General features: G+C 40.5%; 1 protein-coding gene across 1 annotated transcript in view; it reads left to right on the forward strand.

Annotated features, from left to right (window-relative positions):
• Positions 1–721: 721 nt before the first annotated feature.
• Positions 722–12,526, forward strand: part of atp8a2 (ATPase, aminophospholipid transporter, class I, type 8A, member 2) — a 379,342-nt gene continuing 367,537 nt past the window's right edge. Inside the window, exon 1 of the mRNA XM_031897248.1 lies at positions 722–823. Coding sequence (XP_031753108.1) covers positions 781–823 — 43 coding nt within the window. The 5' untranslated portion in view covers positions 722–780. The remainder of the gene's footprint in view (positions 824–12,526) is intronic.

A 12,526-nucleotide genomic window follows, 5' to 3' on the forward strand; every position in this document is an offset into this window, starting at 1 on the left:
GTAAATCAGCCCCTAAATGTTACCGCTATTGAAATGAGTGCCTGTTTAGCTGTTTATGCTTTCTAAATCAGTGAAATCGCGGAAGTTTCCTCTCAAGGCAACTTCCGCAATTTCACTGAAATTGCGCCGCCGCGTATGCCATCCCACCGGCGATTTACATTTTCGCTGGTGGGATGGCAATCCGGGGAGATTAGTCGCCCACAAATAGGGAGATTTGTCGCGGGCGACTAATCTCCCTGTGTGCCAGAGCCCTAAGGCAGACAGGCCTGGAGGAGAACTGACTTCTGCTACATTGTTTCAAGAGTCAGAATTCGAGAGCAGAAAGGAACAAATAAATACCGGTTGCCCTTAGATGGATAAGGATTCTGTAACAATTGAGCTATTCCTTTATAGAGAGGTTTCGTTTGATATGTTTGAATATTTTGTAGGGTGAAGCACAGCAATGATCAGCACTGCCCTTGCTTACTACTATTTCATTGTAAAACACACAGTTGTATGGTCAGTGTGAGAAGAGCCCAGCCTTGGCATTACAGATAATAATAATATCTTATTATGTGCAGGAGTGACATGAGCATTGCAATGCATAGGTTATACTGGGGTGCCACCCTCCCAGACCAGTGGTCCCAGTACAAAGCCAAACAGTACAGTAGGACTTCCTGTGCACCTTCTCCCTCCCTCCCGTGTGAGCCTGTGCCATAGTGCTGCATTAGCGGCAGCCTGCAGATAGGTGTACTGCGTGATGCTCACACATCTTGGCCAGCTGCGTGCTGCCTTTTTAAAATGTCCTTGCAGAGGAAATCAAAGAAGATCCATTCCTCAGGGGGTAAGTGGCTCTTAAGGCAAGGGGGTAGGTGGAGAGAAATGGGCGAGCTATTAAGATAATGACTGTGTGTCCTTGTGGAAATGACTGCTCAGTTTTCATCATGGCTTTTTACTAGTCACTGCCTGTGCTGTGTCTGCATCTGAGCATCAACAAAGGGCCGAGCTGCTCTTGGGGGAGAGACAGGCGAATGCCTTCCCTTGCTTGTGTTAGCTGCCATCCCATTTGCATAGCAGGAAGCCAGTCTCTAGTGCCGCAGAGCAGGCGTGCTACATCCATGCAGTGGATTTCCCTGGCACGGCAGCAGGACCCCATAACATGGCCATGTGGGGACTGGATTGGGGCTGCAGTGTACAGGAGCAGCAAAGTGCTACACACATATATAATGTTAAAGCACAGAGGGGCTCATTTACTAAGGTGGTGCTGGAGCAGTAGCACTAGTTTTTGGCTGCTATTACTTGCAATCCATAGAAATGTGCAGTCAGAAGCAGCCCTGCAACAGTCCTTGTGTGTAATACCTTCCTTCCAAGCATGCTGATTCCAAATGGGCCTCCTCCTGGGGCCCGCCAGAGAACCTGACATTCAGGGCCAACTTTAAGTATAGTTAGATCCCAGATGTACCAAATGGTATTCACACGACCTGACTCTTTGGTGGAAATAAGAAGGGTTGATAGAAATTGCTCTGTATTGCAGCCCAAGAAATGATACCCTGGCACTATGTAAAGGATTCACAACCCCCCTGCACTCACACACCTATAGATAGATAGATAGATAGATAGATAGATAGATAGATAGATAGATAGATAGATAGATAGATAGATAGAGAAAGAGAGAGGGAGATAGAGATAATTGAGGCTAGAAATAACTGATATGATAGAGAGAGGGATATTGAGATAATTGAAGATAGAGATAGAGATAATTGAAGATAGAGATAGAGATAATTGATATGACAGAGAGAGAGAGAGAGAGTGAGAGAGAAGACAGAAATAGAGATAATTGATTGATGATAAAGACAAAAAGGGAGATAGAGATAATTGAGGATATAAATAGAAATAATCAATATGATAGAGAGGGAGATTGAAATAATTGATATGAGGGGGGGAGAGAGCGAGAGATAACTGAAGACAGAAATAGAGATAATTAATATGATAAAGACAGAGAGGGAGATAAAGATAAGTGAAGATAGAGATAATTGATATGATAGAAATAAAGTGTGAGGGAGAGAGAGATAGTTAAAGATAGAAATAGAGATAATTGATATGATAAAGAGAGAGAGGCAGATATAGATAACTCAAGATAGAGATAATTGAAATGATAGAGAGAGACATGATGGACGGACAGACGGATGGACAGACAGATGATAGATAGATAGATAGATAGATAGATAGATAGATAAATAGATAGATGATAGATAGACAAGCCAGCAGCAGAACAAAATGCTGCCTACTAACTGGCTGACTATTATCTTTCATCTGTTGTTCCCAAATTGTAGGAAGAGTCCACTAGGGGGACCCAATGCAGTGCATGGCTGCAGACCAAACAGCAGGACATTTAGGGATGCATGCTTACTCTCTTCAGTGCCCCAGGACTATAAAAGGGGGACTGTTAAGTGTTAAATGTTTATATATATAAACATATGTGTATATATAAATTTAATTTTTTTGATTTAGACCTGCAGAGTGCAAATGCTATTTTTTCATATCTACTTTTTTATGTGCATATCTACTTATTTATATACAGTATATATTGACAGGATACATGGGCCAATACATTTACAATATTACAATACTATTACTCAAAAAAGTCAACAATATCAGTATAGTGACAAGTAGTATTTATTCTTTCAGTTAGCTGTTTAACCTATAACTTTGGCCTAAGATAGAGTTGACATAGAAAAAAACTGCTACTATTTTTAGTATTAACGTCTTTATAAAGTGCCAACATATTCCGCAGCCTTGTACAATACATGGGTGTATACACTATATACTACATGCAAGAAAACTACAAAACAACAATATAAGGGTAATGAGGGTCCTGCCTAAAGGAGCTTAACATTTTACATGTCCAAAAAACCTGAAATGTTGAATGACACAGGTTCTAGCACAACCATACAGCCCCCCTTTTAGTGTTAAGTGGGAACCCTGCCCAGGTGACCCCAATTTGTAACTTAACCCAACTAAAAATCGCAACCTACAGTACAGGAGGGCCCGGGGGAATCACCTTCACAGTCTAAAGAAATAGTAATCGTTATCCTTGACACCTGTCAAGACTGATATGTATTTCACATCCCATATGTCATTGGCCTGTAAGGAACTGTTTAGGCTGTATTTATGCCAAATTGATGAAAAAGAGGGACTTATAACATCTCCCTTATGTGGGTCTGTTTGTATTTTACAATATCCCTGCCCAGTGCATTTTTATAAAGGTAAATGTTAGCTCCTATGTATAATATATATAATATTATATAACATTGACTATGCTGGTTGTAAAGAGTATGCCTTTTGGGACAAGGCTATTTACATATAGTCAGGAGCACAAAAATACATGTGGTTTTATGAGGACGGTCTGTGTTCACCCAGTGTTTGAACCCAAGAAGCAATAGAGTTCCTCCATGTGATTAATTTCAGTACCATGGACAGGGTCTGGGACTGGTTTTCAAATGTTGTATTTTGTAGCACAATGCATTTAAGCATTCTTAAAAAAATGGCATTCTAAGCAAAAACTGCCTACTGTCTAATTTGTAAAAACTGTCTAATTTGTATAAAAAGTAAAACACTTCTACTATTATTATTATCCTTTAGTTCCAACTACACATTGCTTTACAGAGATCATACATCATTCCCATCAGTCCCTGCCCCAGTGGAGCTTCCAATCATAGGTCCCTATCACATTCCCATCAGTCCCTGCCCCAGTGGAGCTTCCAATCTAAGGTCCCTATCACATTCCCATCAGTCCCTGCCCCAGTGGAGCTTACAATCTAAGGTCCCTATCACATTCCCATCAGTCCCTGCCCCAGTGGAGCTTCCAATCTAAGGTCCCTATCACATTCCCATCAGTCCCTGCCCCAGTGGAGCTTCCAATCTAAGGTCCCTATCACATTCCCATCAGTCCCTGCCCCAGTGGAGCTTCCAATCTAAGGTCCTATCACATTCCCATCAGTCCCTGCCCCAGTGGAGCTTACAATCTAAGGTCCCTATCACATTCCTATCAGTCCCTGCCCCAGTGGAGCTTACAATGTAAGATCCCTATCACATTCCCATCAGTCCCTGCCCCAATAATAAAATGTAAGATAGAGTCATTCTTATATACACATTATAGGGGAAATACCATGTAGGAGAAACAGTAAAGTGGCAAGAGGAAGGTACCTGACTGATGCGTAAAACTGAATTATGGTGCTGATATAGCAGAGATGTGCCAATTGTGGAAGTAACTGTGTAGGCACAAAAGGCATGACCTTAGAGGAAGGTATATGAACAGCTGAAGTGCATTTATTGTAAGATAGGGTGCATGTACAGCACGGATATGCAACCTCGAAGGCATCAGATAGATATAGCAGTGATATGCTTAATGGAAGTCACCAGGTAGCTACAGCAGTTATGTGCTTTCTTGAAAGCTATGTGCCAATTTGAAGGTACAGTGCAAAAGCAGTAAATGTGTGTTAAGTGCAAGGTACAGTGCAGGAACAGTAAGGATGTGCTAAGTGGAAGGTACAGTGCAGCAACAGTAAGGATGTGCTAAGTGGAAGGTACAGTGCAGGAACAGTAAGGATGTCCTAAGTGGAAGGTACAGTGCAGGAACAGTAAGTATGTCCTAAGTGGAAGGTACAGTGCAGGAACAGTAAGGATGTCCTAAGTGGAAGGTACAGTGCAGGAACAGTAAGGATGTCCTAAGTGGAAGGTACAGTGCAGGAACAGTAAGTATGTCCTAAGTGGAAGGTACAGTGCAGGAACAGTAAGGATGTCCTAAGTGGAAGGTACAGTGCAGGAACAGTAAGTATGTCCTAAGTGGAAGGTACAGTGCAGGAACAGTAAGGATGTCCTAAGTGGAAGGTACAGTGCAGGAACAGTAAGGATGTGCTAAGTGGAAAGTACAGTGCAGGAACAGTAAGTATGTCCTAAGTGGAAAGTACAGTGCAGGAACAGTAAGGATGTCCTAAGTGGAAGGTACAGTGCAGGAACAGTAAGTATGTCCTAAGTGGAAAGTACAGTGCAGGAACAGTAAGTATGTCCTAAGTGGAAAGTACAGTGCAGGAACAGTAAGTATGTCCTAAGTGGAAAGTACAGTGCAGGAACAGTAAGTATGTCCTAAGTGGAAAGTACAGTGCAGGAACAGTAAGGATGTCCTAAGTGGAAGGTACAGTGCAGGAACAGTAAGGATGTGCTAAGTGGAAAGTACAGTGCAGGAACAGTAAGTATGTCCTAAGTGGAAAGTACAGTGCAGGAACAGTAAGTATGTCCTAAGTGGAAGGTACAGTGCAGGAACAGTAAGGATGTCCTAAGTGGAAGGTACAGTGCAGGAACAGTAAGGATGTGCTAAGTGGAAGGTACAGTGCAGGAACAGTAAGTATGTCCTAAGTGGAAGGTACAGTGCAGAAACAGGGGTAAAACATTGGATAGTTACACAACGCAGTTAAAGAAGAGATGGACTTTACTAAACACTGAGTTAGTAAGTATTTAATTCACTAGCTAATGTTTCTTTTACAGTATATTCTTAACTCCAACTGTGCTTATATAATTATTATTCACATTCTAAATGACCTTTTTTAGAGTGTCATTTATCTTCCGTAATGAACAGCACCTGAAACCCGCAATCGATAGAATTTGTTTTTAAATTCTCAAAATAGCTCTGTTCTTTCCAGTTTCCTTACAGGTTCCTGTGGGTGGCTCCTCTTTCTTTAGCATTTGACATAAACAATTCTATTGTCATTTTAATGATAAAGAGCATTTAGAACAGTGCAGTAACTTCTGCACTCTGCAGATGAAGCCTGACCAATAAGTGACTGGAAATCAGGCAGATATCAGTTGGGCAGGTTTTATTCTTCCATCTGTAGAGGAACCAAATCAGCATGTTGCAAGGGACCGTAGGCCCCTCTGTAAAAACCCTTGGGTCAATGATCAGCTTAGTCTGATTTGGTTCAGTGTGTCCTGGAATCTGGGCAGCCTTAGATTAATGGCACGCAGGCATTTTGACTGGTCCTGCCCTCTGGTGGGAAAACAGCAGTGGTCAAAACACCCTTAATCACCTATCAACATTGTTAATGCTATTCAATTCAATGTATAAACCTAACGGAGCAGGGACAGGCAGAACTCCAATATATACTTTACCCCCACAGTTCCTCATGAGCAGGGGTTAAAGGCTGATGGGCATTTTCACTGTTGCTGGTCCTGGCAAAGGGCAGTGTCCATTAAAACATCCATGTGCATAGGCCTTAATACTCTGATAGTAGTTAAAAGGAAGAATATAGGTGTAGACATGCTGACAGTATGCTATATGGCACCTTTTGTTTGAAGGACCAAAATAGTAAAGAAGTAAAATTAAGAGCTACACCTACAGCTACACTATTGCTATTAGATAAGACAGGTTCCTGGGTAACGTGGGAAGGCTGGGGGCTAAAATGTCATAAAAAAAACCCATCAGGGATTTTTTCAGATAGTTTTTGTTTTGTTGACAATATCCAAAAATAATTACCACAGAGCCATAGACACATTGGACTTGCCCTAAAGCAGGCACGGATCTCTGTGCCCCAAATACACAGCACCCCACGTGCACCTGATTATTCTTATATTACAATGATTAAAGGGGCGGTTCACCTCTGAGTCAACTTTTAGTATATTATAGAATGGCCAATTCTTAGCAACTTTTCAATTGATCTTCTTATAGTTTTTTAATTATTTAACTTCTTCAACTTTCAAACAGGGGTCACTGACCCCAGCAGCCAAAAGCCTATGGCTCTGTGAAGCTACAATTTTATTGTTATTGTTATTTCTTTATTACTTATTTTTCTATTTAGGTCCTCTCCTATAAATATATCAGTATCTCATACACACCACTCTCTGGTTGCTAAGGTAATGTAAACTATAGCAACCAGGTAACTGTTGAAATTCCCAACTGCAGAGCTGCTGAACAAAAAGTGAAATGAGAAAACACAGATAAAAAATAAAATAAAAAAAAGACCAGCTGCAAATTGTCTCAGAATATCACTCTCTGGATCATACTAATAGTTGAATCAAAGGCAAACAGCACCTTTAAGCAGCCATTCAATTAAGTAAAACTTGCTCACAGGGACAATAGGAATACTAAGAGACCCGAGTGCTGTTTCTCAAGAGAATGGAACATTTCCAGGGACACACATTTCTGGAGAGAAATGAGGATGAGGAGGGAGTGGGGATCAGTAATTCTCATAAAAAAGAAGTCATTAGCTTGTAAACACAAGCATCTTAAACATTAAGCATTTTTTTAATGTTCTTGTCCATGTAACTAATAGAAACACAAATCATTCTGACTTACAATAAAATCAGGCTCATAAAATTTATTGCCAAGTGATGAGTTAAAGGGCCACCAGCCCCTCAAATTGTACTTATACCTATTAAATAACAGCACTTGCATAGTTTAATGGTGTCTCTGTGTATCAGCAAAAAGGGGGTTGGCCCCTTTCTGAAGTATTTAAATACTGTCCCTGATTGGTCTCCACTGCAATCATCTGTTTGGTAGAAATTTGGTATAATAAGATAAATAAACAGTGAGAAGCAAATTAGGCATTTTGGCTTCTGTCATTTAGCTCCAATATCAATTTGTAAAACCTAAAAAAAATTCATATACTGTATATTCATCCAAATCCCACAAGTCCCTGCAACCGTGATGTGAACATCACAGTGCAGTGCACTGTGGGTTATGTAGTTTCTGAATGCTGACCAAAAGCTGTGAAGTTGTCACAATTTGTAACACCAATGCTTTAGCCTCTCCTCCCCTGCCAGGATTTCAAATGATGCAGTAAGAAAACTGTTTTGCAGCTGGATTTAAGCATATAAAAATGGTATTTATTCATAGATTTTACAGATTATAGTGATAGGTATATTAGGGGTTTCTGTGTTGTATGGGGCTCTTTAATATATTTTAGTTCGAAAGCCAGAGTTTCCCATTATGATAATATGTGCACAAAGCTACTAAAGTGTCTTTCCCTTTAAATAAGACAGGAATTATTTGTCCCTTTATTGGAATATATTTAGGTCTTCCAACTACATCAACTTCAACCATGGTCTGGTCAGTCCCATACTCAGTTTTATTTGATTTATTCAGAATTTCAGCTTTTACTATGCATTATATAAGACAGGAGCATAAAGGCAGAGGCACCGTCAGGGGGAGTTCAGTTTGCAGGCTGCAAATAAGGCAGGGTTTGTGGGAACAGCGGGTAGCATTTGGGCAGAACATAGGTGTATTTCAGTCATACCTAGGTGTGCTCATGGGGGATAAGGCACTTGGAGGGGCAATTAAATTGGTAATTTTATTTCCGATGGGCGCCATTTTACTTAGTTCAAAGGTCTGCCACCCAGAGGGTGTAGAGGGTAGACTAATAACTGAGGGCCCCCTGTGGGTGCTCTGCTTGGCGACTGAGAATAGAGTTTGCCACAAATCACTAGAGGAAAACTTCATGGTCCCTGTCCATTTGTATGGGATTTTTAAGGGCATATTTTTCAAGGGGTATGAAAGCTCATCCTTTGATAAATGCACCCAAAGAAATTCAAAAACATACAAGCTTACTGTTAGTGGTCTTCATCTTTAATTCCGCTTTAATAACTATATTATATTAGACTATATAACTCCATTATACTATTAAATACTTCATAGGGCAAAAAGGAACAAGTATTTCACTATATCAGTAAGTCGCAACCTTTGGCCCTACATTTGTTCCTCGTTTAGTGCCGTCCTCTCTTACCTGCCAGGGGATACTGGGTGCTATTGTTGTCAGACAGCTGAGAAACTGCAGTTTGGACAACACTATAATAAAGCATCTCTGTAGCTCTATTTATGTCCATATTGTCAAGAAATTGTGCTTAGCCTGTTCTATTGTACTATTAGCATAGCAAAGCATCTGTCCCCTGGCAGTGTGAGAATGTGTGGATATTTTTGGATGGGGTTGGGGGTAGTTTTTGTTTATTTTACTTTGAGATTGTGAACATCTCATAGAATGACACATTCAAATATAGAAGATCAGATTGCTGTTTGGCTAGCAAATTTGTAGGACAACCGGTATAAGCTGAAAAACATGTGTCAGGGCTGCGTAGACAGGGTCCCGGGAGACAGGCATCACTTAGGAGCATTAAAGTGGAGCCTGCATTTTTCTGTGAAACCAAAACAGTCAGCAGAACACCATTTTGTGATAGTGAGCAAATACGAAGCAAAAAGCAAAGTACAAAGTTGCTGGGGAGCAGGAGAAAACCGAGTACACAGTCAGGTTGTAGCAGTTACTATCATGGTGATAACCATTGACATTGGGACTGCTATGGGGCCTCTGTTGATTAAGGTTTATTTTTGTAAAATCTTTCTATACCTGCATTTGTAGATTTTAGGTGGTCTCTTCATTAGGGATAAGTCCTCCATATGTGGGTCATTTGTGGATAATTTTAGTGTACCCTTCCTTAGCATTAGAACACTGAAATCTTGAGGGACATCAGGTGGTCAAAAGTGGCCACAGCTAAAGTTGGTTGTAGGACTTAGGAAGCCATGAAAATGCCATATTGGTTTAGTCAAGTTCAGACTGACAGTCAAGTAGAAGAAGAGAGAAAAATAGAATGAAGCATTCATCTCAGTGCCTTCATATAATGGGGTCCAGAGGGTACAGCTCAGAGAGCCCTGCAAGGCAATAACACAGAAGTATTAAGTGTAAGGGCAATGGCACACAGAGAGATTGGCAACTTCTTGCTACATGTGCAATTTCCAGCTTGGTGGGTAAGATTAAAAATTCTTCAAATGGCTCCCCTTTAACATTAATGGTAATTTTTGGATCCTGCTAGGTTAGGTGATTATTACCTAGAAGTGCACCCTCACATCTCAAGTGGTGAAGGTTGATGAAGGTGCAATTGCTATTAATAATCAGCCAATGGTGCTATGGTTATGCAAGGACATGCAGCTGATCCTTATATACAACACCTGCCCTAACCAAGACTGGTCCTTGTACAGTTGTAATATCTAAGTAATAAAATGCTTGTATACAGGGCATACAGGCACGGAATGTAGAGGTTTTTATTTGTGTGTTCCACTGCACCTTAACACTGGAATTTCTTATTTGCTCCTATAGATCCACACATACAGAATGCTGAAAGCATGACCAGTTTCATCTGCTGAGCATTTAAGTGTGCTAGAGTACATACAGTTTATGAAAAATATATCCTAAAAATATATCATAAAACCAGTAGAAATATAAGAGCCAAATATAGCCAGGTTGTGAACCATGCAAGCCCTACCCCACAACTATAAGAAAACCATACATTGTTACTGTATATATTTAATAACGTCAGTCCAAAATGTATCAAAACACAATGATTTGTGTATAATTTATATTTATAACCCAACTATGTCCAACCTTTCAAAGGTGGTGCCATAGACTGGGCCCTGACATATGCTCTCTTGGTCCTATCCAGATATCAGCTCTTCCTGTAAATAGAAGCACACTGAAAGCAATGAATGTAGCTCTGCCTCAGAAATAACCTTGCAATGTGAACATAAAACTATACCCCCAGAATGAATACATAACCAACACATAGTTTATATCATATTAAGTGGCCTATTGTCCCAGATAACCCAGAAGACTGACGATAATCCCGCCCACCCCTGGTTTCCCATCAGCTTTTAAAACCTCTGGAATGCTCATTGCGTATGTGCAGTGAACATTTTATGGCGTCAATTTTGCGCATGCGCAATGACATTATGTCAGCAGGGTTGACAGCTCTGTATCAGTAAATATTGCCCTTCTTTTGCTTTTCCCTTGAGCCACCATTTAGTGATGGGCTGTGTGCTCCCTCAGAGATCACATGACCAGAAATAATGCAGCTGACTGTAACAGGAAGTAGTTTGGGAGTAAAAGGCAATAGTAAAAATATATATATAGTACTTAAAATGGCAATTTTCTATTAAGCATTACCCATTTGCACACAGTACTAAAAGAAGTATATTTTTATGAAAATATTTTATTTAGATGAAGCAGTGTTTTTTTTATATATGAGCTGTTTTATGCAATCTATTTTTATAGAGACCTGCATGGTTTTGGGGGTGTAGTTTTCCTTAAAGTCACCTAAGCCAGCGACTGGTTTGCAACTTGAGCTGCTTGCTGGTTAATTAAACCATACTGACAGCATAAAAACAGAGACTTCAGTAAAACAAAGACAATGTTGTTTATAGAGGTACAAGCTTTATTTGGTTGTGAAAGAACAGCCTTAGGGCAAAATGGCCCAGCTGATGTACAGTAGCAGCAGTTTGCCATTTCTGTATCTGCGTTACTGTGTCAGAAGGAAAATGCTGAGATACTACAATTCCCCACACATGTATGACTTTTTTTGGAGGAATTATCTTAATTTCTAAAGTCTGTGGTGTGTCACTGTCCCCTACATGTTTTTATATGTTTGAGAGCTGGAACCACCCCCACATGTGCGAGCGCCCATTTGCAATGCCGTCGTGGGGGGTCATGCAATGACAGCAGTGGAGGCAAGGGAGCAGACTAGGGGTAGGCACCCCCCTTTCGTTGCACCCTAGGCAATTGCATATTCTCCCTTCCCCTTGATCCAGCCCTGCTGTGCTCACACACAAACCAAGGGCACGCATACATGCTAAGTTACTTCAGCCAATGAATGGGCAGATGTGTGTCTTTTATGCTCCTGCTTCTCTCTGCATTTTCCTATCATATGATAGTGGATACCAGACAGAACAACAAAAATGGTGGCTCAATATCAATGATGGGTCATCTATGAATGGCAGAGCAGAGTGCAAATTGTAAAAAAACAAGCACAAGCTGGTATAATGTTTGCACTTTGAACTAAGCCCTTTTTTCCACATTAATACAGTGTATGTATGTATGTATGTATAACTTTATTTATAAAGCGCCACAAGGGTACGCAGCGCTGTACAATCTTACAAAATACAAAATTACACACAGGGAGGACAAGTGTTATAATAAATAAATACAATAAATATATATAAATGCACAGGGAATAAGTGCCATGTGGTATGAGACACAGTAGGAAGGAGGTCCCTGCCCCGTAGAGCTTACAATCTAAGTGGTTGGGTAACATACAGGTACAAATTGGAAGGTATGAGTGCACCAGGTATGGGCTGGCAACACTATTTTCATGAGGAGTCAATCAGTCACTTTGGTAAGAAGAGTGACTGATTGAGTGATGAGTGACTGAGTGAATGATTTTATGACCAAAGACTAAGATCTGATACAGTAATTGGGACTTAAAAGGCCATAAATATATTTTGATGTGAGGCCAAAAACATTTAGTTACATCCATAAAAGCATCACCTACAGGGAAGGAATCCTAGTTTCACTTCTGAGTTATCTATTTCCATAAAAATTAAGCATACCAAAGACCACCATGGGATGATTGATAGTAATATTAGCAAGGCAACTGGTTTTGCTTAGATCAGTGCTGTCCAACTTCTGTTGTACCGAGGGCCGGAATTTTTCCGACCTACGTGGTGGAGGGCCGAAAA

The sequence above is a fragment of the Xenopus tropicalis genome, chromosome 2, assembly GCF_000004195.4.
Source record: "Xenopus tropicalis strain Nigerian chromosome 2, UCB_Xtro_10.0, whole genome shotgun sequence".
In the NCBI taxonomy this organism is placed as follows: Eukaryota; Metazoa; Chordata; class Amphibia; order Anura; family Pipidae; genus Xenopus; species Xenopus tropicalis.